Source organism: Mus caroli, unplaced genomic scaffold (genome assembly GCF_978045245.1).
Source record: "Mus caroli unplaced genomic scaffold, Mus_caroli_1 scaffold_4, whole genome shotgun sequence".
Lineage (NCBI taxonomy): Eukaryota > Metazoa > Chordata > Mammalia > Rodentia > Muridae > Mus > Mus caroli.
The window spans coordinates 127114551-127141885 of NW_028227259.1; the positions used below are offsets into that span (position 1 = coordinate 127114551).

Genomic DNA, 27335 nt, shown 5'->3' on the forward strand with positions numbered 1-27335 from the left:
CACAGTTAATTTACACTTCCTGGGAAAAGGAGCAGCAGGGCACAGCCTGCCTCTAATACCTGTACCAAACACAAGCTCTCTCCTCTGAACTTGACTGAGAAACACATTGCACAGGACCAGTTCACATACTTTTTGGGGATGCTTAGGGGTCTAGCACTCATAAGAGTGTGTATCAAACAGATTCTAAGCAAGGCACAGAAGAGCTGACATCACAGGCATCTCACATAACACTGCATGGTCATGAGATGCCTTGCCACCCAGGTAACTCCAGGAGAATTGGGCAGTGCCTGACTTCAGAGACACACCACCTCCAAAGTGGGCTTCAAGTGTATCATTTCTTGTGACTTGAGAGAAAACAGAGACCAGATAAAAATAATGCAGCAATCAAGAAGCAGTGGAGCAAGAAGCTGTAGTTCTTGCTTCTAGTCCCCAGGCCCAGAGCCTCTGCCAAACTCAAGACACATGGTGGACCTGCCAAGCCAAATACTGGGGGTCACTGTCGACCAAGGTTCTGAGATAAGATGAACAAGCATGGCAGGTAGTGCGGTATAAGCATTGGTTCTCAACCTGTGGGTAGTGACCCCTTTGGGTCACTTAAGACCACCGGACAACATAGATACTTACATTAAGATTCATAACAGTAGCAAAATCACAGTTATAAAGTATTAACAAAAATGATTTTATGGTTGGGGTCACCACAACATGAAGAACTATATGAAAGGGTCACAGCATTAGGAAGGTTGAGAACCACTGCCTTAAAGCATCCTTTCCTGGGCTGAGTTGACTGGGCCAATCCCTCTGCTAGGACGGGCGCTGCTCATGTTCAAACCTACCAGCCTAACTAAAGCCACTTTCAAGGCAACAACTGTCCTCAGTAAACGTTTGTAGTTTGTCATTCTTGGTTCGGCAGGGAGAATCCCATCTCACTGAAGAGCCCTGAAGAGCTATTGTTGTGCAGACTGTGAGCTTCCAGACACCCCTACCCATCACACACAACTCCTGCGACTTCAGGGAATTCCTAGGACACCCATACACATTAGCAAGACAACAAGTCTACTTTTCTCCATTAACAACATCAGTCACCACCTCCTCTGACTTTCCCACCAGCCTGCAACAATCATTGCCAGGCTTCTTCAGGTCTAAGTGCTAAAAGGAAAGGTCTCTACTCTATCTGCTCTGAACCCTAATTATGCACCCTCATCTCCCCTGTGATGGGAGGAACAAGGATGAGCAGGGCCCACTCTAGAGGGCTACCCACCCACTAATTCACTCTTCCTTCAAGTAGCAGAGGGTTCCACAGGCTTCTCATTGTCCTTACCATGTGAGTCTAGGCTTCCCCTAAACATACCCAAGACCAGTTCTAACATGCTCACATCACTAGTGGGACACACCAGCCATCATTCACACTATATACACTGTATAGGTCTGCTTTCAAGAAAGTATATCACAACTAGTGTCCAGAGCTCTGTGGACCTGGGAACTTGGCAGACAGCAACAACAGAAATGACTAGAACGCAGCTGTGTTGACAAGGATGACAGGAAATTGTAACGGTTGGCATTTTCTCAACACCATTCATGAAGACCATGGCCATCATTTTACATATGATGCAATCTAGCTTTTGAGTGATAACTCCATGACAGTTGCCTTACTGTCCCCATTGTATAGATGGAAATCTAAAGTTAAAGGTCAAGTGGCTCACCCAAGACCGCAAAGCCTACAGAGATGTGGACATAATGAAGTATGGCACCAGCCTCTCATAATCCACCACAACTCATGGGCACTCATATTGAAGGTGCAACAAGAGATGCACCCTGAAGGTGCCTTCTCCACACTGTGCCTTTTGCTCCTTCTACCATGGGGCCAGAGTCCTCACAGATCACTCATCAAACTCTTAGAAAAGTGGCAGTGACATGAATACTCTCTGGAAGCCTCAGGTTAGGTAGAGACGTAGCACACCACCCATCTGTAAGGGAAAAAACTAAGTAGGAGGCTTATCTTGGGCCCTTCCTTGGTGCAGGAAATCCCATAGACTGGCCTCTTTAGTGAAAATCTAAAGAAATTCAGTCCAAAGTTACGTTGGATATTGGAGGCCAAGAAGGGCCTGCCTACCTTCCCTGGCTTTCCAGAGCAGACCTGCATCCAGAAGCACATTTACACCGCTACAAAGTGAACCCACAGAGACCCAGCCAGCACAGACAGACAGCCAACACTTCAGACAAGCTGTTTCCCAGGACCCCGATTTCTGCCCTCTCTGCAAATCCAGCTAGAGACAGGCTGGCCTGCTAGGAGGAAACCAACCAACATATTCAGGATCCTAATAAACACTACAGAAAAAAATCTGCCAGAGACCTTGTCTTTTTTTTTTTTTTTTTTTTTTTTTTGGTTTTCCGAGACAGGGTTTCTCTGTGTAGTCCTGGCTGTCCTCAAACTCAGAAATCCGCCTGACTCTGCCTCCTGAGTGCTGGAATTAAAGGCGTGCGCCACTGCCGCCTGGTGAGAGACCTTGTCTTAAAGAACAAAAAAACAAAACAGAAAGTCCAACTACAACTCAGAAGTCCCAGGGCAGCAAAACCTCGACAAGCATGAAGAGAAAGAAGACAGGAAGGTGACCTGGGAAAAGCCACCTACCCATGAAGCTTTCCTGTACTACCCAGAGCTCCACTAGTCTCTCTCATCTACCACATGGAACAGTACCATCCGGCATGCCAGTTTCAAGGTCATTTACTGATTTTCTTATTTTATCCACGGCTAGCCCTGAACTTAGCATGTAGCAAGGTGGTCATCGTGCCTGCACTTCCTGACTGCTGAGATTATAGGCATGCACTATGCTCGCTTTCTGGTTTATGTGGCTTTGGGGATCCAGCCCAGGCTTTGTACATGCTAGGTAAGCAGTCTACAGACTGAGAGGCGGAGGGAGGCCCACTTGCTTATTGAATCATATCCCTGGTTCACTTAAAAACAGTTATTAATCCGGGCATGGTGGCGCACACCTTTAATCCCAGCACTTGGGGAGGCAGAGGCAGGCGGATTTCTGAGTTTGAGGCCAGCCTGGTCTACGAAGTGAGTTTCATGGCTATACAGAGAAACCCTATCTCCAAAAACCAACCCCCCGCCCCCCCTCAAAAACCCAACCCAAACCAAAAAAAGTTATTAAAATGTGAAACACACATACTTCAAAGGTTCTTTCCCCAGGACCAATTCAAAAGCTACTCCCTTAAAAGGAAAGGTGTCGGGCTGGTGAGATGGCTCAGTGGTTAAGAGTGCCAACTGCTCTTCCAAAGGTCCTGAGTTCAAATCCCATCAACCACATGGTGGCTCATAACCATCTGTAACCAAATCTGATGCTCTCTTCTGGAGTATCTGAAGACACACTACAGTATACTTACATTAAACAAACAAACAAATAAATAAAAGGAAAGGTGTCACTATGCAGTCCTGGCTGTCCTTAAACTCAAAGAGATCTGCCTGCCTCTGCTTCCAGAGTATTGGGATTCAAAGCATTCCTCCCATTAAAGAGGAGGTTCGCTCATTCTCTCAATATCTAAGGAGTATCTCTATCTTCCAGAAAGTTCATGGGTAAGGTCTGCCTATGTGGATGTGACATGAGCTCAGGAGAGCCGAGGTGGACACACAACCATGCATGAGACTCTGAGTTTGATCCTCAGAACAACAAAGATATAAAGGAAAAGTTGGGGGGGGGGGGGGGACACCATGGAAGACTTTGAGATTCCTGGCTGCAAATCTCACTGCAGAAGGGCAGGCAGCAACGAGGTGAGCAGCTGGGAGAGAGCTGAGGGTCCGGAAATAAACCCACTTCTTCTTGACAAAATGGTTTCCAACAGGGGTACAAAAAAAAAAAATTCAGTTGGGGAAATTTTTTTTTCAAGAAACAGTGGAAATCCCCATGCAAAAGAATGAACACAGGACTCCACACTGAGTACAAGAGACAACCCCAAAAATGGACCAGAACTCTAAACATGAAGCTTAAAGAATGTTTAGGAAGGGCTGGTGAGATGGCTCAGTGGGTAAGAGCACCCGACTGCTCTTCCGAAGGTCCAGAGTTCAAATCCCAGCAACCATATGGTGGCTAACAACCATCCGCAATGAGATCTGGCGCCCTCTTCTGGAGGGTCTGAAGATAGCTAAAGTCTTTAAAAATTAAAAAAAAAAAAAAAAAAAAGAATGTTTAGGAAATCGTTTCTTGGATGTGACAACCAAAGCAAAAATACTGATAGGAAAACATAAAATTAGACTTCCTAAAAATTAAAGATTTATGGGTCTGGAGAGATGGCTCAGTGGTTAACAGCATGGGCTGTGGGCTGGAGAGGGCGGGGCTGGAGAGAGGAGAAAAAGTGTTTGAAGACAGCTACAGTGTACTTACATAATAAATAAATAAATCTAAAACAAACAAACAAAAAAAAAAAACAACACAAAAAAAAGCACTGGCTGCTCTTCCTGAGGACCTAGGTTCAATTCCCAGCCCCGACATGGCATCTCACAACTGTCAGTAACTCCAGCTCCAGGGAAATAAGTCATTTTACATCTGCACAGTAAAGGATTAGAATCCAGAGTAATTCTTAACATCTCAATGATAAAAATACAAAAATGTCAACTTTAAAATTGGGCAAAAGGGGGGCTCCCTGGTTAGGGGCACTGGCTGCTCTTTCAGGTCTCAGGTTCAGTTTGCTGTACCCACAAGTGACTCAACAGCCACCTGTAACACCAGTTCCAGGAGATTTGGTGCCCTCTTCTGGTCTCTATGGTCACTGCATGCACATGGTGACATGCAGGCAAAACACAAATAAAATAAAAATAAATCTTTTCTTAAATGGACCAAGGATTTTAACAGCTCTTTCTTTTATATCTAACACACAAACGGCCAACAAACAAGGACTAAGACACTCAACATCACTATCACTGAGTATCTGCGGTGTGCACTGGGATTCATTCATTAACCCCCTCATTCACATATTCACCCACTCATCCACCCACCCAAGTGTTTTCTGGCTGAATTATGAACCAGATTCAATGCTAAATTCTGGGACTACTGAGATGAGTAAGCTGTGTAGCCTACTCGTAAAGACGTTAGAGTCTAGAAGGAAGGAGAAATACAGAGACCATGTAAATGCACCATGACGGTAGATACTGCAGGCTCACTCCAGTACTAGTGCTAGCACTTCTTCAAATATCTGTACCAGGAGTTTAATGAGGTAGGAATTATCGCCACTTAGAACTGAAGGAACTACGGGCAGTGCAGTTCAGTAACCTGCTCGGTGTCATGATGCTGAAAAATAAGAGAACTAAGCTCTGCGCCTAGGCAGTAGCTCTAAAGTCTGGGCTCTGGAATGCAAACCCAGAAGAGATGCCTTATCTTCTGGGAAAGGCAGGCTGGAAAGAGCAATGCAGACCACAGCAGCAACTGATTACATGGGCCAAGGAGGGAGAATAAGACAATACAAGACAGCAGTGAGTGAGGGTGGGGTGGGGGTGGGGGGTGGGCAGCTTATGCAGAAAGAAGAGTAAAATAGAGATGTGAAAGTGCATGACACATTCGAGAACTACAAACAGCTCAGCAAAGCTAGAAAAAGAGCTCTGAGGTAGCAGGAAGCTAATCCGAAAGGCCTCCTAGGCCACACTAAGGAAACATACCCTGTGTGTAAAGGACTGTGCTCTGGCAATCGTGTGGGTAATGGACATTTCATGGGCAGTGTGCAAGACAAAATACAAGCAGAGATCAGCTGAAGATTATGAAGGTATGAACAAAAGCATCAGACATTAACGACAGCAGGGGACAATTCAGAACCCTGGTAAAGGGTAGAATATGAGGGTACATGCAGAGAAAGGAAGCCTAGGAGGTAGAGGAAATAGGGGTTCAGGGGGAGACAGGATTCTGCAAGTCCTAGGGAGTAAACCAAAAGCAAAGAAACATCACATAAGTGCTGAAGCTGTCTCACTGCAGCCAGAGGGAAACAGTCTGAAAGTAACCGAAAAACTGAAAACAGTGACTGGAACCTAGGGAGGACTGATCCTTTCAGAAATACCAGGACTGCAGGAAACGCGGCAGAAAGTTGCTCTCAGTAAGAGTCCAGGAAGCCTTAAGGAATGAATGGTGGCAGGGTGCAGTAGCTCACACCTCTAATCCCAGCCCTAGAAGGTAGAGAGGCAGGACAGCCAGGGCTACTGTATTGAGAAACCCTGTCTAAACACAAACAAAATAAAACAAACAAAAGGACAGGAGCAGTTGAGTTTTACTGTTTGGTTGTGGCACATGCTTTAAGCCCAGTGTTCAGGAAGCAGAGGCAGGCAGATCTCAGGCTGTCAGTTACAGGACAGTCAGGGCAACACAGAGTAAACCTGTTCTGAAAAGAAAAAGGAAGTTTCTACAGTCAACAGTAGCCAAATGAAGAAAATGTAGCCAAATGTTTCTACAATTAAGATAGTTTTACAGGTCTGGTGGGCTCACAGCTACCGGGGAGGCTTAGGTAGGAAGATGAAAACGTAAAGGCGTGTCTGCCCTTCACAGTGAGTTGAAGGACAATCTGAGAAACTCGGTGTGACTCTGCTTCAAAATAAAAAGAAAATAGTAAAAAATAAAAATGAAATTAAAAATTAGAAGCCAGGCCGGGCGTGGTGGCGCACGCCTTTAATCCCAGCACTCGGGAGGCAGAGGCAGGCGGATTTCTGAGTTCGAGGCCAGCCTGGTCTACAAAGTGAGTTCCTGGACAGCAAGGGCTACACAGAGAAACCCTGTGTGTGGGGGTGGGGGGAGCGGGAATAGAGGGAGCAGGCAAGATGGCTTAGTGGCTGAAGACACTTGCCACTAAGTCTAATATCCAGAGTTTGATCCCGAAAGAACCCACTCCTACAGATTGTCCTCCGGCCCCCTCACACATGCCAAGGCACATGTAGATCCACACATGTGTGTACACACAGATTGAATGTAATTTTAAAAGGGGTCTAAGACTGGGTGGCTCAATGGAAGAGGGCCTATGTTCAATGACCTGAGTTCAATTCCCAAAGCTTTAGGTGAGAAAATGGGCCTGGGCTTCCCACTTACCTGCCACAAAGAATACGCGTATCATTTCTCCCTGTGAGGGTTTGTGTGTGTGTGTTTGTTTGTTTAATCATACTAAAATTGCACTCTGATGATCAACACAGCCAAGGTGACATGAAAAGTCATACCCAGCTTCCAATCGCTCAAGCATAACGGACATGCCACCTACAAAAAGCTACCTATGGCCAATAACGTGGGCCCAGGAACACATTACACCTGCAGGTTACAGGGAAGGTTCTGGGTTTGTTTGTATTGAGGGTAAGGAGCATGAGAACAAACAACACCCAAGGGATGGAAGGCTCTCTGGAGAATCTAAGGACCTTTCCTCTAGAAAAACACACACAGCCACAAAGTTGCCAAAACTTCCCGTACATCTTCCGATAGGTTCAGGGGCAGGCCTGGAAAGGTCACTATTGAGCTGGGATTGATGCTGATGTGGTGGTAGCCCACCCCTGTACACTTAAGACATCTAGGGGGTCAAGAGAGAAGGATCAGAGAGGCAAGGTCAGTCATTCCTGGCTACTGGTGAAGTTGGAAGTCAAGAAGGAAAGGAAAGGAGAGGAAAGGAGGCAAATAAAGCAGGAGGGGCAGAGAGAAGAGACAAAAAAAAAAAAAAAAAAAAAAGACTGAAATTTCACTAGTTAAGTGCTAGGAAGATGGCTCAGTGGGTTAAGGTGCTTGCAGAATAAGCCCAGTGACCTGGGCTTGACCCCTTGGTCCCACATAGGGGAAGGAAAAAAAGAAACATTTTCCAGAGGTTGTTCTCTGAACTCTACAAACACACAAACACACTCACGTGTGTGCACACACACACACCAGGAATACCATGGCATATGAACACACATGCACATTAAACAAATTAAAAGCAACAACAACAAAACCAAAACTTCACAGCTTAAGAAACCATGATTGCAGCCGGGCGTGGTGGCACACGCCTTTAATCCCAGCACTCGGGAGGCAGAGGCAGGCGGATTTCTGAGTTCGAGGCCAGCCTGGTCTACAGAGTGAGTTCCAGGACAGCCAAGGCTACACAGAAAAACCCTGTCTCGAAAAACCAAAAAAAAAAAAAAAAAAAGAAAGAAAGAAACCATGATCGCCAGGTTTACTGGCATAATCCCAGTGTACGGGAGGATGAAGCAGAAAGATCAAAAGGTCAAGAACTTCCTGGGAAATATTAAGTGAGACCCTTAGGCTGAAAACTACCCCTCTGAACCAAACTGAAGCAAACTGACTACCACCACCACCACCAAAACCAAACCAACCTACACAGGACAATCGGTAACAGACTAACCATCACCACAGACATTTCTCAGAGTTTTTCTCTATAATTTCCTAAGTACTATTTTCAACCAGTTGTAGTCACTTTCATTGGGAAGAAAAACAAATTGTCCAAGACAGAAAGAAAAGGCTCTTACTGACAACTACTCTTTAAGAGCCTCCTCCTCAGACTGGAACGCAGATAGAGGGATTTCCTGATAGCGTTCTGTACGGAACATCCCACGGCCAATGTGCACAACAGCAATGAGCAAGCAAAGGGTCTCATGATAAAGCTGCTCTCTGGCCATCATTTCCTGGCTAGTCCATAGGCTGAGGACACTGGGGGAGACCTAAGTGGCTGGTGAAAGGTGTAGTACAGAGAGTTAACCCAGTATCACTGGGAGGTCCATCTAGTAGGATAGGTGTATAAGCCTGATACTGCTCAGGCCTGGCTGACAGTCTGAACTCTGAGGAGGGTTGTAGCAGCTTTTTTTCCAATTTCATCAGTGGAACAACTGCTCCCCAACAAGGCCTCCCCCTCCTTGCGGTCTTCTGATTTACAGGTGGCCAAGTATACTTGATATCTCCATGTCAGGACTCCAGCACTGATGAACACATCCTGCTAGAAGGATAAGGAACAGGGAAAGAGCTGAGGCCCTGGGGCTGGCGAGCTTAGAAGTCACAGATGCTTTCACAAAGGTCCTTAAAGACATCTACTCTTCTCAGGTACGCAGAAGCCCAGGGCTGACAAAATGGATGGGGGGGGGGGGAAGTGGTGGGAGGGGGAGGGGAGGCAGAGGGCACTGAGCCACAGCCTAAGGTATCCCCAAAATGCAAAGTATCTGAGCTGATATCAGTTTCTGCACTACTGTTTGCCTAGAAGACCGGTGTGGGAGGGGGAGGGGGGGCTCTAAAGTGTAAATGAAAACTTGGGGAGAATCTCTTGCTAACTGCTTCAGAAAAAGCTATTCCCAGCTTGACCCATAAGAAGAGAATTACCTGGCTACAGGAGTGCAGGCCCCTTCCTAATATAGCAGTCTCCTTCAGAAGGAACAGTGCCTCAAAATGTGCTCATAAGCCCAGGGGGCAAGCTGGGTGTGAAGGTTCACTCCCAAGTGCCAGAACTTGGGAGGCCGAGGCAGGAAAACTGCTACAAGTGCCATCCCCGAACTCACTATAATAATAAACAGTCTCAGGAGCCAAAATAAAAGAAACAGCTCAGAGATAGTTGCGTCCTGTCAAAGGCACTGGACCACAGGATATATATATATATATATATATGTGTGTGTGTGTGTGTGTGTGTGTATATATATATATATATATATATAGTCAAATTGGAAAAAGAGGTTAAGAGGACCGTCAACCCAGATGGACCAAAGCCTATAGTGACTACTAAGATGTCTGGATGCCATGGTAACGGTAAACGGTTGGCAGGATTAATTGGGCAGACCTAAACTGAACCATGAGTCGAGGCAGGAACTAGATAGCAAGAATTTGAGAGCCATGTACACAGGGGGAGCTACCTGAGGCAAACATTCCAAGCCCAATCCTCCTGATTTGTCCCTGGGTTCGCCCAACTGAAAAACTTGTGAGACTCATTAACACTTAGAGGGTGGGCAAGACTAGAGCAACAGAACCAAAAAAAAAAAAAACCCCAAACACCAAACTCTATCTCTGTTAAATAAAAAAACTACGGAACTACACGCACAGTACCACTCAAAGGCAGCCCTACAGCATTACTTCCTCACTGACGCCCGAGGCTGGGGTTGGGGGTGTGATGTTCCGATGTCTTCGCTGGAACGTCTTTATTCCACCAAGGAAATGCAGGCAGCATTATAAAAAGCATCTTATACACACAGGCCGTCCAAAGCCCACACGATAAGGTGACCCATTCCAGTCCTAATTCCTTGGACATGTCTACCTGGCCTGTCTTACTGCAAATGCTATTTTTCCACGTTGTGCTCGACTGAAAAGCAGCAGCACCCTCAACTTCCTTCCCGGGTGTCCTAAAGACGAACCTCGAAGTAAATCTTCCCGGTAAACACACCCAGAGCTTTGTTTTACACGCAGAATTCCACTCCGGTCTCTCTCCACTCCGAGAGAGAGGGGCTCGGACTCCTGGTGGCGGAGGCCAAGGGCGATCGCCAGGTTCCGGATGGCCCGCGCCGGCCGCGGCTCGCACCCCTTCCTGTCTCGGCTACCCACGGCGGGCGAGCGCGCGGCGCCCAGACAAAAGCTCGGGCCGTCGGCCCACGGGCCGCGCGGGGCACCCTCCGGCCCCCACGATGCAACTTTGCCCGCGGGAGGCAATGAGGCGCCGCGGGGCCCGCTGCGCTCCGCAAGCGCGTGGGCCGCGGGGCTACCGAGCCGAGGAGGGCGCGGTGCGCCCCGCCACTCACCCGCGGGGCCGGGGCCCGCGCCACCCCGACGGCCAGGCCCGCAGGCCCACATTGTCCGTGGCGCCGCGGCGGTTCCGCCGCACACGCCCCCTGCCCGCGCCCGCCCCGGGCCCGCCGGCCGACCGGCTGCGGCCGCCAAACTTTCTCCTCGGCGCGGCGTCGCGGCCGCCTGCCTCACTCAGCGCGTCAGGCAGGAGCTCGCCGGGTCGAGCCGCGCGGGTCCCTCCCTCAGCCCCACCCCGGGGGCCGCCGACCTGGTCGGGCTCCGATTCATAGTCGTCGTCCTCGGCGCTCACGGACATGGCCATGGCTCATGGTGGGCCCAGCCTCGCGCGCGCTGACATGGCTGGAGCAGCGCCGCCGCCGCCCGCAGGGAGCAGGCTCGGCTCACCCTGGCTAGCGCTCGGGCTCCCGCGCGGCGAGGAGGGAGCCGCCGCCGCCACCGCGCGCCTCGCACGCCCGCGCGGGAGGGGGCGGGGCGGGGCCGGTGCTCATGCATATGCATGAGGCGAGCCAGGAAGGGGCTGGCCCCCCGGGCGGGCGGGCCAATGACGCGGCCGCGGTGCTCGGCCCCGCACACAAAGGGAGCCCGGCCTGTGGTGACACGGGGGCGGACCCGTGGAGGGAGGCCGCGGGGCGCGCTGCGCGGGGACTGGGGCTGCGTGGGGGCGTGCCCCGCGCCCCGCCCTAACGGGTCCGCGCTGCGGGATACATATAGGTGGCTTGCTTGCATGGCGCCACTGCCGCCGCCGCCAGCTGCCACAGGAAATGCACACCCGTCTTGGGGTGGGGTCTTTTGTGTGGTCCCTATGGGGCGTCTCGTGAGTCTGGGTCCTGTGGCCACGGGAGGACCGCCCTATGTGCAATGCCAGGCACAGGTTCCCAAGTCTCCCGCAGCAGGATCTGCGTGCGCTCGGAGATCGGGATCTGATGCCCGCGAATCCCAGAGGCCCCCAACCCAGAGCCCGCAGGCCTGTTGGCCTCGGGAAGAATTGGGGCCTCTGTCCTCTCTGCTCTTCCGTTGCCTTTCCAGGTTGAAATTCGGTATCAAATCTGAGGTGGTTTAGGCTCCAGCTGCTAGACTAGGTGCTGTCAGAGAGAATCCCCCAAGATTTGGCCCTGAGATGTCATCCCACCTTCTTGGAGAGAACCACTACTCTCTAGTGCTCAGGAGCCGACTTCAGAGAGGTTGCAGGTGCTGCAGTCCAGAGCACAATAATCCTAGGAGATTGGGCAGGAAAGGTGTAGGTTTCTGGATTCTTCAACAGTGAAGAATTCTCACCATTGAACTCCGGAAACAGCCCAACACTGCAGAACATCGTCGCTAGGAATCCATCTTGACCTTCATCCCCCAACAAAATGTCTACTGGCATTTGTGTCAACAACCCTTCCCCCTGAAAGATCGGCTACATGACTTTTAGCCTGGATGACCAATGTTATCACAGACAGCAAAATTACTGAAACATGAACTACCACGGAGCATTTAGCTAGACAACTACAAACATATCGCACATCTAGAGGTGGCACTATACTAACAGTACCTGCTGTTGCTCCATCTATAAAATGGGAACGATTTACTCAGAGACTCTCTGGAGAACACGTTCCAATAGTTGCAGAGTCAGCTGACCAATCTGTCGTGAGTATCCAACTGTTACTCTCATCTAACTAAGGTCAGAATAGCCACAGTGGGAACAGGAGGCACTGGCAGATTTCTTATGGCCTGGGCTTTCCAGGAAGGTGGGAGACCTTCTAACTTAAAGCTCAGAAGACTTCCAACAGAAGCAGCAAGAGGAAATGAGCAAGGGTGGCAGTCTTACCAAGTGGATTTTAAACGCCTCTGAAACTTATACACCCCACTGACGCTATGGAAAGACTCCCAGCTGACTTACTCTTTTCTGAACTTTTCTGTGCTGAGTTTCCTCTACATTTCGGGTTTTTTTTTTTTGTTTTTTTTTTTGTTTTTGTTTTTTTACAGTAAGTTCAAGGTTACCAGAGCGGGGAACATGACAAAAGATAACCCTTCACACACTTCCCTCTACCCACAAAGCTGCCCATGTATAAGTCCTTAGGAAATGCTCCACCCAGGAAGAAGCCAGGTAAAGAAACTAGAAAGAGGAAGGCAGGTGGGGAAGGATGCTAACTATGGGTAGAGTGTGCCTGTCTAGGATATATCTGCCCAACATAGAATAAAGAGGAGGAAGAAGAGGAGAAAAACAAACACTTCCTTTCTTTCTCTGTCATTCAACATACCTGCAAGGACAGAAACACCCAAACAGCATAATACATCAAATGAAGTCTGCAAGTGGGATATTTCTCACCCTCACAGGTCTCTTCTGTTAAGAACCAGAACCACAAGTCTATTGAACAGAACTGTCTTCAGGCCAATTTCCCTGGAGGACTCTCAAAAAAGATCACTTTTGTATTTAAATAAATAAAGTGACACAGCTCTCTTATCATAGCTCAGCCAGGAGAAAGGGAGAGGGCAGAGAACACAGAAATCACTCCTTTCATCTCAGCAGCTCAGAGCTGGGCAGGCCTCTGCAGGTGGATAAAGGATAGTTAGAGAATCCCTTATCTAATGTCCTGGGGAGGAAGCCCCCACACTCAGCATGCCCAAGATCATGATCTCATTTAAGATCACAGAAGAGGTATGGTTTGCCGTCCTGCCAGAGGTCCACCACTGCACAGATGAAGAAATGGAGGCGAGATTCTGCTAGGAGGAGAAAGGGTTCCATTCCCGTCTGATCCTGGCCCAAGGAAAAAGATGCAAAAAAAAATAAAACAAACAGGCTTGTCACCTGGGTCAGTTTTGGTGGCTCACACCTCTGAGTCTAATACTCAGGAGGCAGAGGAAGAAGGGTCTCTTATCAATTCAAGGTCAACTTGGTCTTACACGTATGGAGTTCTCGACCTGGTTGTCACAATCCAACAGACCGAAGCAAAGAGGCAACGAAGCAACACACACACATGCACACACATTCTCTCTCTCTCTCTCTCTCTCTCTCTCACTAGATTTTTGTTTTGATATGGAGTCTTTTTTATATGTGGCCTTGGCTGGTGTGGGGCTTGCTCTGTGGCCAAGGTGGGTCTCAAACGATCCTGCTGCCTCATCTCTCAAGTTCGAGAATGCCAGGTGTCTGCTACAACAACTTAATCATGCTGGATTTTTTCTATAAATCGTGAATCCTCAGTTTAAATGCAAAACCAAGGAGGGAAGGTGTAGATAGGAAGCTGGTAAGGTCTGAAGTCTGACTTTACGAGGGAAGACTGAAACCAAGTAATTCCTGTGTTAGGTTTTCTCCTCAATGGCTCCTGCCAACCACAGCCCAAAGGCCTCTTAGGGATCCTCTCCCAATTCTTTCCAGGGGCTTCTTCTATCTCTCTTAACCAAATTTCCTTTGGCTAACCGGTACAATTATCCAACATCTGGTTTGTGTTGATAGGGTTTCAGGCTATAGACAAGCAGAGTCTGTGACATCCCTTACCCAGCAGAACTGCTACCTGAAACTGTACCGTGTCCACTGTCCTGTGGCCGGCTCATCTTTTCTTGGCCCACCCTGCATCACGAATGACCCCCCAAGAATTGAACTCTCTCCTTACATGACGACATAGCCAGAACTTCCTTATGTTCTTAGAAAGTTCCCAAGGCCCATGCCCCCCAGGCAGATGGTGCTTGCCCTGAGTCAAGGGGGTCCAGAACTTTGGCCATATGATAAGGGAGTAAACAAAAACACACGGGTGCCAAGGCCTCCCAGGTCACAGGCTGCGCCACCCACTCTCATTGTTCTTTGGGTGTTACTGAATATTCCTTTGGTACCTATCAGGCTCTAAGAAATCAGAAGGTTCCCTGGTCCTCCCCGGACTTAGCCTTATCCCAGGGTGGGGAAAAAGGTACCGTGCTGAAATGAAAAGGAACAGAATACATCAAAAGGAGAGACATCGGATGTAGGAATGGCAGTCTACCCACAGCCGAGAATACAATGCAGAGGCAGGACCTGCACATCCCAGACTTATTACCTTTCCTTATAAAGCAAGGGACAGAAAGGTGTGTGCAAAACGCATCACTTAAATTGAGCTACTTGGGAAGCTGAAACACAGGAGACAAATTCCAGGTCCAGCCTTAGCTACAGTTCTAAGGAAACCTGAACAAATTAGCAAGAGCTTGTGTCAAAAATCAAAAGTACACATACACTGGACACGGTAGATCTTGCCTTTCATTTTAGTACCGCAGGCAGAGGGGGGGTGGACTTTTGTGAGTTTTAGGCCATCCTGATCTACATGCATCCTTCAAGGGCGGCCATGACTATATAGTGAGACTTCGTCTCAAATAAATAAGTATTGTAAAGGAATGATTAGAACAATAAAAGATAGAAGAAGGGTATGGTGACTCTCGCCAATAACCTAGTAAGTTGGGAGGCTGGGGGAAGGTGGACTGAGAGCACTTGAAGCCAGTAGAAGCTATCCAGTGAGTTCTGGGTCAGCTGCCGGTACACAAGATCCTATATCTCAAGAAACAAAGGTAACAAAACAAGGGATGGCGAATGGAAATGATCCCCTTCGCCATTCTCACAAGGGCTGGCCCAGCCATCCTATGGGTAGACATTTCTGACATCACATAGCTTTTAGCTCACATTGCTCTTAAGAGGCCTCCTGTTCATTTCAGTGTCGTCCATCACCTGACTTGGTTTATGCATGATAGATAGCTATGTCGCCCAGTATGGAGGAGCCTGTCCCCTACAGTCAAGTCTTACCATCTACACCCAGAGTTATGAACCAGTCTCATCTCCTTTTATAAAGTCTTAACGCTCAATGAATTACTCCCAGTAAAATCTCAACTAATACTTATGGGTTTGTTTAATAATGAATTAAAGAAATGAACAGCAAAAAAGTTATGGCAGAGTGCCCTCTTTTGTTATTGTGATTAGTCCCCCACCCAAAAGAACCCTGAGTCTCACTCTGCTAGCCAAGCATCAACCATTCACCATCCTCCCAGTCTTGATGCCCCTTCCGACCATCAACCTCCATTTCCCCACTTCTAGACATGGGCAGAGGGACATCAGCTGGGGATGTGACCGCCTTTCACCAGGACGAGGGTCAGAGCTAAGGACGAGGGTCATGCCCAGTGTAAGGTCCCTTTCTTGGTACCCATAACCCAGGGGCCACAGGTAGACCTTAGGAATATTCTCCATAGGTCCAGTATAAGAATAGTGTACAGCGTCCTTGGGGGGTGGGGATGGGGTGACAGCTGGTACCCTCCTAAGGGATGAACACCATTTGTGAGCATGCCTGTGAGAAGGAATGACAAAGCTTGCCTGTAGAGGGCCATCTTGATGTGATGTGCAATTTATGCTGACTAGCAATAACAAATGTACGCTTCAGGTATTTTTACCATTTTTCTCTCCCCCCCCCCAAAATCCTTGCCTCCCTTAATGGTAATAGCAAAATGTTTTGCTATGTTGCCCAGGATAGCCTCAAATGAACCATCCATCCTCTTGCCTCAGCTATCCCAGTGCTAAGATTGCAGACCTGTACCGCCATGCCTGCCTAGCAAAAGATATTTTGGAGAGACATTCTTAACACGTAAAAGAAATAGAAAGCAATTTGTGAGTCTTGCCATATACCAAGTTAAGAGTCTAGGATTACCTGGTAAAACTGGTTTAGAGACTATCATTTTGACAAGCTAAGGGCTGCAATAATTTCAGTTAAAAAATACTAATGCTACTTAAATGGTTTTTATTTACTCCCTCCAAAAACATTCTACAGCATTTAAAAACCACATATATTCATCCCAGAAGTGCTCACAGTAGACTGAGCTCTGTTAAATAAAATTTCCTTTCTTAATTGTGCCTCTTTACTTCAACAAAATCAACCTATAAATATTAACATGTACTGGAAGATTTCAGACAATGCACAAAATGCTTTAAAAAAAAAATTGATTTACGCCTGGTGTCCCACGCCTTTAGCACTCAGGAGGCAGAGACAGGCAGAGCTCTCTGTGAATTGGAGGCCAGCCTGGTCTACAGTATAAGTTTCAGGGCAGCCAGGCTACACAGTTAATCCCCATCTCAAAAAAGGGGGGATTGAGGAGGTAGGGGGACTGGAACTGATGTAAGAGATGTTTCTCAACATCTATCCCAATTCAAAAATCATTCCCGGAGAGATGGCTCAGTGGTTAACACCTGCTGTTCTTACAGAGGACCTGGGTTCAGTTCCCAGCACCCACGTGGGAGGTCACAGCTGCCTGTAACTATAGTTCCAGGGGATCCAATATTCCTTTTCTGGCCCGCACAGGGATCAGTCATGCACACAGAACTGGGACTCACACGAAATAAAATCAACAAAGCTTTCTTAAAGTTTCTTTCCTTTCTTTTTGAAACAGGGTTTCATTCTGTAACTCAGGCTGGCGTGGAACTTGACACTTAGTTCAAGTCTGACCTTGGGCTTGCTCTTTTAAAGGTTTGTTACATTTTCCCTTCCTGTGTGTGTGTGTGTGTGTGTGTGTATTGGTGATGATGAACCTGCAATGGTGCCCACATGGAATACGGAAGAAGCCAGATTGTAGGGTAGCTTCTACCACACAGAGCTCTGGGATCAAATCCAGGTCGTAGGCTTGAAAGCAGGTACCATGGCTTTTTTTGTTTGTTTTTCTTTTAGTTTTTGGGGACAGGGTTTCTCTGTGTAGCCTGGCTGGCCTTGAATTTAGAGATCTACCTGCCTCTGCCTTCTGACTGCTAGATTAAAGGCACGGATGTGCCACTATGCCCAGCTTGAAAGCAGTCTTACCTACTGAGCCATCGTACCAACCCCGAACTTGTGTTCTCTCCTGCCTCAGTTTCTTGGGTGCTGGAGTCATTTATGACCGGAGTGGTTGGCCGTCCAAGCTAGCAGACTGAATCTGAAAACTCCAGGCTCAGTGAGAAGTGTGGCTTCAAGAAAACTGCTTAAGCATGGGTATATGCACATCTTCTTCAGCAGCCCTGTTTCCCGTGGGTTAGCTAAACTAGTCAAAATGAATGAGCCCCTCCCCCACCCCTCAAAAAAAAAATTCATGTAGAAAACAGAGCTGAGGATAAGCCTAGCCTCCACTAGCACCAACTCCAGACCTTTGAGCAGACTCTCTCCAAGGGTGGATCTCTCAACCCCTCCAGTGTGAGCTCATATCCGGCCAAGGAAAGGTAATCTCACTGTGGACTGCAGGCCAATTGAAACCAGCTACCTCTTAAAGAGCTGCAAATTGTCACTGTAGGGGGTTAACTACCTCAGCTACTCATCATCAAAACAGGGGTGGGAGAATAAATACTTCTAACCAGGAGATTGTTTCTTCCATCCTTTCTTCCTTCCTTCCTTTTATGTCTGTGAGTACACTGTTGCTGTCTTCAGACACACCAGAAGAGAAGAGAGCATGAGATCCCACTAAAGATGGTTGTGAGCCACCTTGTGGTTGCTGGAAATTGAACTCAGGACCTCTGGGAGAGCAGTCAGTGCTCTTAACCGCTGAGCCATCCCTCCAGCCCCTCATTTGCCATTTTTGTTCTACATCATTGAAAATGGCTTGATGGAGCAAATGTGCATCTCCCTGACCAATGAAAATCCACGGATAGGGGCTGGTGAGATGGCTCAGTGGGTAAGAGCACCCGACTGCTCTTCCGAAGGTCCAGAGTTCGAATCCCAGCAACCACATGGTGGCTCACAGCCATCTGTAACGAGATCTGGCGCCCTCTTCTGGAGTGTCTGAAGACAGCTACAGTGTACTTACATATAATAAATAAATCTTTAAAAAAAAAAAAAAAAAAAAAAGAAAATCCACGGATAATCATCATATCCCAAACAAGAAGCAAACAAACAAGGAAAAATACAGACAAGTCTTGCCCAAATTCACCTGCCAAGGCCAATAAGCCAAATAACTTTAGATTTATTGAGCTCAATAGCTCTGTGAGTTAACTTGAACTCAGAGAGATCTGTCTGCCTCTGCCTCAAGAATGTGCCCCACACCACCTTCACCTTTTGTTTTTCAGTACAGAAGGGGTCTCATCATGTAGCCTCGACTGACCTGGTACTCAGAAATCCACCTGCCTTTACCTAAAATTTGAGATTAAAGGTGTGCAACCAGGCTTACCTAAAATTTGAGATTAAAGATGTGCAACCAGGCTATCGAGATGGCTCAGTGGGTGAGTTCAAATCCCAGCAACCACATGGTGGCTCACAACCACCAGCAATAAGATCTGGCGCCTGGTGTATCTGCAGTTAGCTACAGTGTACTTATGTATAATAATAAATTTTGGGGCCAGAGTTAGTGGGACCAGAGCAAGCAGAGGTTCTAAAATTCAATTTCCAACAACCACATGAAGGCTCACAACCATCTGTACAGCTATAGTATACTCACATACATAAATAAATAAATCTTTTTAAAAAAGTGTGCAACATACCACCACACTGGGTATGTATGCATGTATGTATTTTTAAATCTTTTGAAGCCGGGCATGGTAGCACACACCTTTAATCCCACACTTGGGAGACAGAGGCAGGCGGATTTTTGAGTTTTCAGAGAAACCTTGTGGGGGTAGGGGGGACCCACTACGGTAAAAGAAAGCCAAGTATCTGTTGACAGCTAAGCAAAATGTGGTGTATATATAAAACTGGGGTATATATATACACACACACAGTGGAATTCAGCCTCAAAATGACATCTGGTGGCACAGGTCTGTAATCCCAGCTCTCGGAAGTGAGGCAGGGGAACTGGTGGGAGTCTGGGGCCAGTTTTTGTTGTTGTTGTTGTTTTGGTTTTTTGAGGCAGGGTTTCTCTGTATCCCTGGCTGTCCTGAAACTCACTCTGTAGACCAGGCTGGCCTTGAACTCAGAAATCTGCCTGCCTCTGCCTCCCAAGTGCTGGGATTAAAGGCATGTGCCACCACTCCAGGCTTGGGGCCAGTTTTTGATACATAGTTTTAGGCTAGCTCAGACCAACCAACAACCATCCTTTTTTTTTTTTTTCTGAGACAGGGTTTTGTCTGTGTAGCCCTGGCTGTCCTGGAACTCAGAAATCTGCCTGCCTCTGCCTCCCAAGTGCTGGGATTAAAGGTGTGCGCCACCACTGCCTGGCGCAACCATCCTTTTTCTTCTTCTTTCTTTTGAGATAGGGTCTCACTTAGTAGCTCTAAGTGTCCCCAGGCTTCCCACTTAATACCTGGATTTGTTGGCCATGATGGAAACTGGACTTCATTCACTCCTGCTTCCCAAGCCTTGCCTACTTTATGTGCAACCAAGGGTTCCCTCACCTCATCAGAAACACAAAGCAAAAATTAACTGGAAGAGAGAAAGAAGATGAGGAAGGGGCCTGGGCGTGGCTCAGTGGTGCCACGTGTGTTTAGCATGCTGGGATGCCCTAGGTTAGTCCCAGCACCAGGAACCAAATAAATTTCACCTGATCTTGCCTTTTTTTTCTAGATTTCCTAAATTGGAAAGATGAGTTATTTAAAGGGATTATGTAGCCAAACATTCCTAACAGTGACCAACTAATTAGAAACAAGAAGAAAGAAGAAAGGAGAGGAGAGAGAGGGAGGGAGAGAAGGGAGGCAGGAAAAGTCACTTGCAATATATGATTGCACCTGATGGCTAAAAGATCTAAAAGATCTAAATGATTGGTCATTGTTCTGGAAATAGAACAGCAGCAATGGACAAAGGATCACTTACTGCCCGCCAGACTTCCCGAATGGCCTCACCAAAGGCTCCAGCCCGTGGTATCTCAATTGCTTCCCAAGAACCTGTCGGAGGCGTTCGTTATTAACACAGCCGCTCAGGTTATCAGTCTCAAGCCAAAGCCTTGGCTACAGACTTTAATTGCAGGCTATTTCCACCAAGTGCTGCCTTAGGGTTCCAATAACTTGTTCCTAAAGGATACAAATAAACGCTGACAAATGCCAGCGTGGCACCATCGTCCCAGGTTGAAGGGGGTTGCCTCAGTCTGAGGGAGCTCCTCTTTCAGTCACTGGTCTTTTAGCAGCTCCCAACGACTGTGACGTGAAAGCAAGAGACAGAAGCCAATGAAGTCACCGCAGGACTTGGAAGCATTTGGTCAGTGCAGGTCAAAGAGATCAAAAGGATGAAACTAAGTGGCTAAAACATTATCTTTAGAAACTTCTGATAATTTTTGCTATTGGGTTCATTCATTCAACAATTATAGGGGTTGGGGGGAAACGATAATTTTCCCAGGCTCTTGGTGTCTTGGAGAAAACTTGGATACACCACTTAATAAAATGGATGGCTCAGGCATGGTTAACACAATTCTTGTCACAGTACTTGGGAGTTCAAGGACAGTGAGTTTTTAAGCCAGCCAGGATTACAGAGTAAGACTTTGTCTCAACCTAAAATAACAGATCCAGGAGTATTGGGTCTTTAACTCCAGAACTCAGGAAGCAAAGACAGGCAGATCTCTGCCAGTTTGAGGTCAGCCTGGTCTACATCCTAACTTCTAGGACAGCCAAGGCTATGTAGAAAGAATCTATCTCAGAAAACCAAAAATCAAATCAAAGAGATGATGGGAAAATTAATAAGATAATCTCTAGTATCAAAAGGCTAGCACAGGCAGAGGCCAGAGGACTGCTCTAAGTCTGAGGCCAATCTAGGTACATCGACTGTTCAGCCTACGCTACTGAGTAAGACCTTGTCTCAACACAAAACCAGCTAGCCCTTAGGGCAGGCATAATCATAGTCAACAAAAATGTGGATCTTAACGTCAAAGCCCAGGGGGCAAAGAAATACAATCAGTCTGTCCTTCACGACTTTAGTAGGAGACTAACATGAACGGAGGGAAAGGTTAGGGTAGACAGTGTGGCCTTCAGTGGCCACACAGTCAACAAGGATGATCCTGCAGGGAGAAAGCTGGGGAAATGAACGTCCCTGGTGTGGTCTTCCACCACCCTCCCATGTCCTAGGGGTGCTTCCAATTCACTGAGCCTAATAACAAACCCAAGGAAAGGAGAGCCCCCTGGTGATGCCGGAAAGGATGTAGTAAGACCTGGAGGTATGTGGAGCCCAGGATACTCTGCCTTACTCTGCCACGGGAGATAACGAAGGCAGAGGCTGGCAAGGAAATGAAAGTCCAGACAACGTGGCTCCACTACAATGGAATGAAGATGGAGCCACCAGGAGCTTCTAAAGACTCTGCTAGCTGCAGGTGGAGTCTTGGGCCTCCAGAAAGAACAATGAAGTGCTGTCACATAAGCCACTGAGTCTTGGTGTTCTGTGGCCCCGATGAACTAACAAGGGAGCGGAGTGGAAACAATCGAGTGAGACACATGGGAGCCTAGGGGGGCGAAGCCTAGAAGCCAAGGAGTAAAGCAAGGATGCTGGACCCAGTATGATTCAGTCTCCAGGGAGAAGAAAGCCCTTCTGCCATGGTAGATGGAATCCCTGGGACAGGACTGACATTTCTCTTTGCCTCAAACACAAAGCAACTCCATGGCTACTACTCTCGGCCAAGTTAGACTCTTATCCACGCCTAACTAGCAGCTCCCTGGTGTCCCAGCCTTTAAGATCAACTGATGAGGAAAAGAGAAGTTGACCCAGGGCTGGGTTTCTATCTGTGATGACGAAACACCCCAGAGACAGATAGGGCTTGTGGCCGCACAACACCGGGAGTGTGGGAGTGTAAGTACTGTCAACTGAAAATTTGGAAATGGTTAGGGTGAACACAACCTTACTTGTGTTCTGGCTTCACCCTCCACCCTATTTTTGATCATTTGCTTGATTGGTTGGTTTTGAGATAGGGTCTCTCACTGAACCTGAAGTTCACTGATCCAGCTAGACACTCCAGGCCACAAGTCCCGGGAATCCCCCTGTCTCTGCCTGGGAATACAGGTAGAAGCTGTATTTCCCCCTATGTAACTCAGCCCCCTACCCCCAGCCCCCTGTGCTTGCGAGCCATCTACCCACACCCAGGATGTTAACTTTAGTTAACATCTATTTTATCACAATACAGCCATTCCCTCCAAAAATGATTCTCTCAGACTCTCGGCATCAAATTTAAATTCTTTTCCATGACTGCGGACATTCGCTAGCTCCCAAAGGCCCTGTCCGACTCACCCATATCCGTGTGGCGTCCTGGGCTCAACCCTCTGATCTTTCACCTGTAAGCCTTAACTTCCAGGCCCCTCCCATCTCCCCATAGTCAAAACCTCCCACCACCTTACCACAGTACACGTTAGTCATCCTTCCCACACGGGACTAGCACGGCTGGCTAATCATATTCTGTTATAGCCTACAAGCTCCATGAAGACCAAGCATAAAGCTGTTCGTCTATCTCCAATAGCCTGCACAGTGCACACAATGCCAGGCACCCACCCGTTCAAACCAACGGAACAAACCAATGGGTGTGTGTGTGTGGGGAGGAATTGACAAAGAACTTAGAGAGGAGAAAGAGGCTAGGTACGTTTCAGACTCTGGTTACACCTTCCCTGACCCATCGTTTGTTTAATCAAGCAATTAATTAATCAATTCATCAATACATTTACAACCTTGTTTAGAGATGTTTCTGCTTAAAGACCTGTGGGTTAACAGATATGGTTGGGGAGGCTACGTGTGAGTTGATAAAAGACAGAATCACAGAAATGAAAGTCTATAAATGAAGCTTGATTGAGCCTGAAAACAAGCACCAATGTTTGTTTAACCCATATTTAACCAAGGTGTATTCTTACATTGAACATTTAAAACTACACAGGCCAGCAGCAGGTAAAACTACAGTCACACACACACACACACACACACACACACACACCATGATCCAGCCTCCATCTACCCCACTAGCAAAGTGCAGAGCAGCTGTATTGGAGACTCTTGCTCCAAGGCCCACCAGAAGGTACAAATACAAGCTCAGGTGCTGTCAGAGGCTGCATAACCCAGAGACCTGGGTTCTCACTCCAACTCTTGGCACTTGAAAGCCTTCAAAGCCCCATGAATCAAGGACTCATTCCCACCTCAGCACTAGGAGAATGTAATCGCTACTCTAAGCCAGGCATGGCAGCATCGCAGCATTTGGTAAGCGGGTGCCAAGGATTGCTGTGAGTTCGAGGTCAGCCTGGGATACAACAGGGATTGTCAGACTAGCCAGGACTGCATAGGCAAACCTTGTCTCACAAAGGGTTATGGTGTTGCCAGAGATGGTTCAGCAGTTAAGAGCACTGGCCTCTCTTACAGAGGGCCCAGGTTCAATTTCAAGCACCTACATGGTGGCTCATAACTGTAGCTCCAGTTTCAAGGGATGAACACCCTCTTCTGGCCACGGCAGGCACTGCACATACATGGTGTATAGACATTCATGCAGGCAAAACACTCCTACAAGGAGATCTCTGAGTCTAAGGTCATTTGGGAAAAGGCAAGTCCCAGATGCAGGCATGGTGGCACACACCTTTAATCTGGGCCACACCTTCTGCTGGAGACCTACATAAGGACATTGGTGAAATAAGGTAAAAAACAAGAGTTCAAGGACAACCTGGGCTACATATAAAGACGCACAAGTTGCCCATCCTCTGTAGAACTTGGTAAGAAAGATATTATGTGGAGTTGGGACAGAAAGGCTAAAGAGGGTTTAGAGCATTCGAAGATCCTTGTAAAACAGGCTAAACAGCTGTGGGCCCCTATATAGTCAGGGTTCTTTAGAGTCACAGAACTTATGGGTAATTTCTATATAGTAAGGGAACCAACTCCCCAACAATGGCCAGCAGCAGCTGAGATTGAAGTCCAAGGATCTAGCAGTCGCTCACTCCCACAAGGCAAGCAAAGAGTGAATCTTCCTTCTTCCAATGTCCTTCTGTAGGTCTCTAGAAGGTATGGCTCAGATTAAAGGTGTGTGCCACCACCCCTTTAATCCCGGATGACCTTGAACTCAGAGATCTCCCTGTCTTAATCTTCTGAAATTCTATGCCACTATGCCTCAAGACCTCCGTGCCAAGATCCAGGTCAGAAACTTCTATCTCCCAGCCTCCAGAGCCTTGCAACTCTGGATTGTAGTTCATTCCAGATATAGTCAAGTTGACAATCAGGAATAGCCACTACAATCCACCCCTTGTCAACTTGATACAAATAACACTCCAGTGTCCTTTCCCGATAGAAGTCACCAGAAGTTCAGAAAACTATAACTGGGGGCTATGGCAAAAGTAGGCTGAGGAGACACTTCCAGAAGGGTTTTGGTCTCAGGCATGGAAAGGGGCAGAGACGGGTGCACAACATTAGAACAGCAACTGTTAGCTGTAGATAAAGCATTGCCACAGGTAGAATCTATTACAGCGACTGTAAGAACAGCTTCACAATAAAGGGCTGTATTGACAGCCCCCTGGCCAACCCCCTTTTTGGTGTGGCATGGAAGCAAACTCTACCAAGGTGACAAGCATACTTGCAACAAGGAATGGTGTCCACAAAGTCCCACGCAGGCTGTCCTAGGCCCAGTGTCCTTTAAAGCCACCAGTAATGGGACCAACAGCGAAACCAATTAAAGTCCCCAAAAGGGATAGCAACCATCCCTATAAATGCTCTGGACACAGACACAGTTAGTCGGTACATCAAAACAAGTATGGGTAACTGCAGCAATATGCATGAACCCAGATGCCATGTGTCTAGGAAAGGAGAAGACAGAAGTAGCCAATGGGCTGAGACTTGGCTTGTGATGATCTCTACTGACAGTCAGGCTGTACATAGAGAGGCCTTGGTTGACCGACGGCCCACTGAGAAAAGGAAAATAGTAGATGCTGAGTTGGACACTATGGGGGCAACAGATATGGAAAGAAATATTTAACAGAATTCAACAGGAACCCATTGTAGTTTTCCACGTGGCAGCCCCACAGCCCCAGGAAATCAGGAAGCAGATGCCCTTACCAGGGTATGGGCCATTTCCCCTTAGGTACCCTTGGAAGCTACCCACTGGGTCCATATAAAGTCTGGTCCTAGGGGATCCAACACAGGTTGGAAAATGGGTAGGTTTGATGGTATTCCTGTGAAATAGACTGACATTTTTGCATGCTGTCATCTGAGAACTGTTTCCTGTGACGGCCTTGACAAGAGGATGCTCTGATGGGACTCAAACACAAATCAACCTGTACCGTGCGTGATGGGCAGGAAGGCTCCCATGGGACCCATGCCCATCAGGGAGGGATACAAACATGCCCTCACCTGTGTGGACACAGCCACAGGCCTCTTACAAGCACTTCAAGCAATCGAGCAACAGGGGGAGCCACCATGAAGAGCCTTACCCAACTCTGTTATATTTGGGTGTCCATGGTGACAAGAGGCAGCCACTACCCAAGTGTCAATGTACAGAACTGGGCTGAAGACAACCAGGGACGAAGGTACTGTCAACTAACCAAGTGGGCTGGGCAAATTTAAAAAAAAAAAAAAAAAAAAAAAGATGGGGTATTAAACAACAGCTAAAAGCTTAAGACCTAATGGTGCCCTACATGGGTGGGAACAGACACTCCAAAGCTCTGTCGGGTTACTAGACGTGAACACCAGCACCAGGACTGGGCCTCTGTTGGCCAGGGAAGCCCCTAGGCCCAACAAAGCATAAAAGCTATCGCTACTGTGGCTGTTTGAAGGAGAAGTAGCCTGTGAGACCTTATGAGAACACTGCACATACATGTTTTGACTGAAGGACCTGAAGAATTTAAGCAGGAACTTAACTAAACTCCCACTGGATGGCTTTCTTTCCTGCCACCACCTTGTTTGGTTATGGAGCCAGCTTGCTAAACCACCAACATGTCGGGTGTGATGTGGCTGCTTGGGTCACAGTGGCTCAGCTTCCAGTTGGACTTAAGACCTGTTCCACAAGATGGAGTTTAAGCCTGGTACTGTAAGCCAGAATAAAAACCCGTGGCTGGAAAGATCACAGGAGCCAAGGGGGAAGGCACTGCTGTGGTTTTTTGATCTGGGTGTGAATGTGCCTGCGAAACTGCCTTACTAAACCCCCGTGTATAGATCATTCGCTGTCAGCCTTAGCCACTGGGGAAGCTCCTGAGACCCGGCGACTGGTACTGATAATGGTGGCCTATTTCTTAGCCATAGGTCTTAGCTGCACGTCTACAGTCACGTCCTCCACGGTTCAGAGATCGTTCTGGAAGAGGGGGGCAAAGAGAATGAAAGAGCCAGAGAGACGGGGGGGGGGGGGGGAGATATTGAGCAACAGTTTTCCCAACAGCGATTAGTTTCCAGAACAGAGACTTTAAACATTCCATCCTAGGGGCTGGAGAGAGAGAGAGAGAGAGAGAGAGAAGCTCAGTGGTTTTAAAGCACTGGTTGCTTTCCTGGAAGGACAACCTCACTTCCACTACCAGCATCCACAACCACCTGTAACTCCGGTCCCTGGGGATGGGACGCGTTCTTCTGGCCTCCGAGGGCACTGCAAAGCACGTGGTGCACAGAGACATGGAAGGGACACCCACATAAAAAAAAAGCATATCAAAGACCCTTCGCTTGCCTTCTCTGCTCTTCTGGACTCCGTGTGCCGCTTCTAACGGCTACTTCCTTGCTGTACTGGGAGCCACTTAGTCCCTGCCCGAGAGTTGCTGCCCCATGGGGCTAAAATAAGGCCTGTCTTGTTCCTAGAGAACTGCAAAGGTTCAGACAGCTGAAAGCCTTGGCC

At 47.8% G+C, this 27335-nt stretch overlaps 1 protein-coding gene across 6 annotated transcripts in view; it reads right to left on the reverse strand.

The window, feature by feature from the left end:
- The window catches only part of Kdm2b (lysine demethylase 2B), a 118560-nt gene that overhangs the window by 19349 nt on the left and 71876 nt on the right, over window positions 1–27335 (reverse strand). The window contains exon 1 of one of the 6 annotated variants that reach the window (XM_021162215.2): window positions 10966–11152. The exons of the other annotated variants lie outside the window; for them this stretch is intronic. Within the exon in view, the coding sequence (XP_021017874.1) occupies window positions 10966–11019 (54 nt within the window). The 5' untranslated portion in view covers window positions 11020–11152. Of the gene's footprint in view, window positions 1–10965; window positions 11153–27335 lie in introns of those variants that run through there. 6 annotated transcript variants of the gene reach the window in all.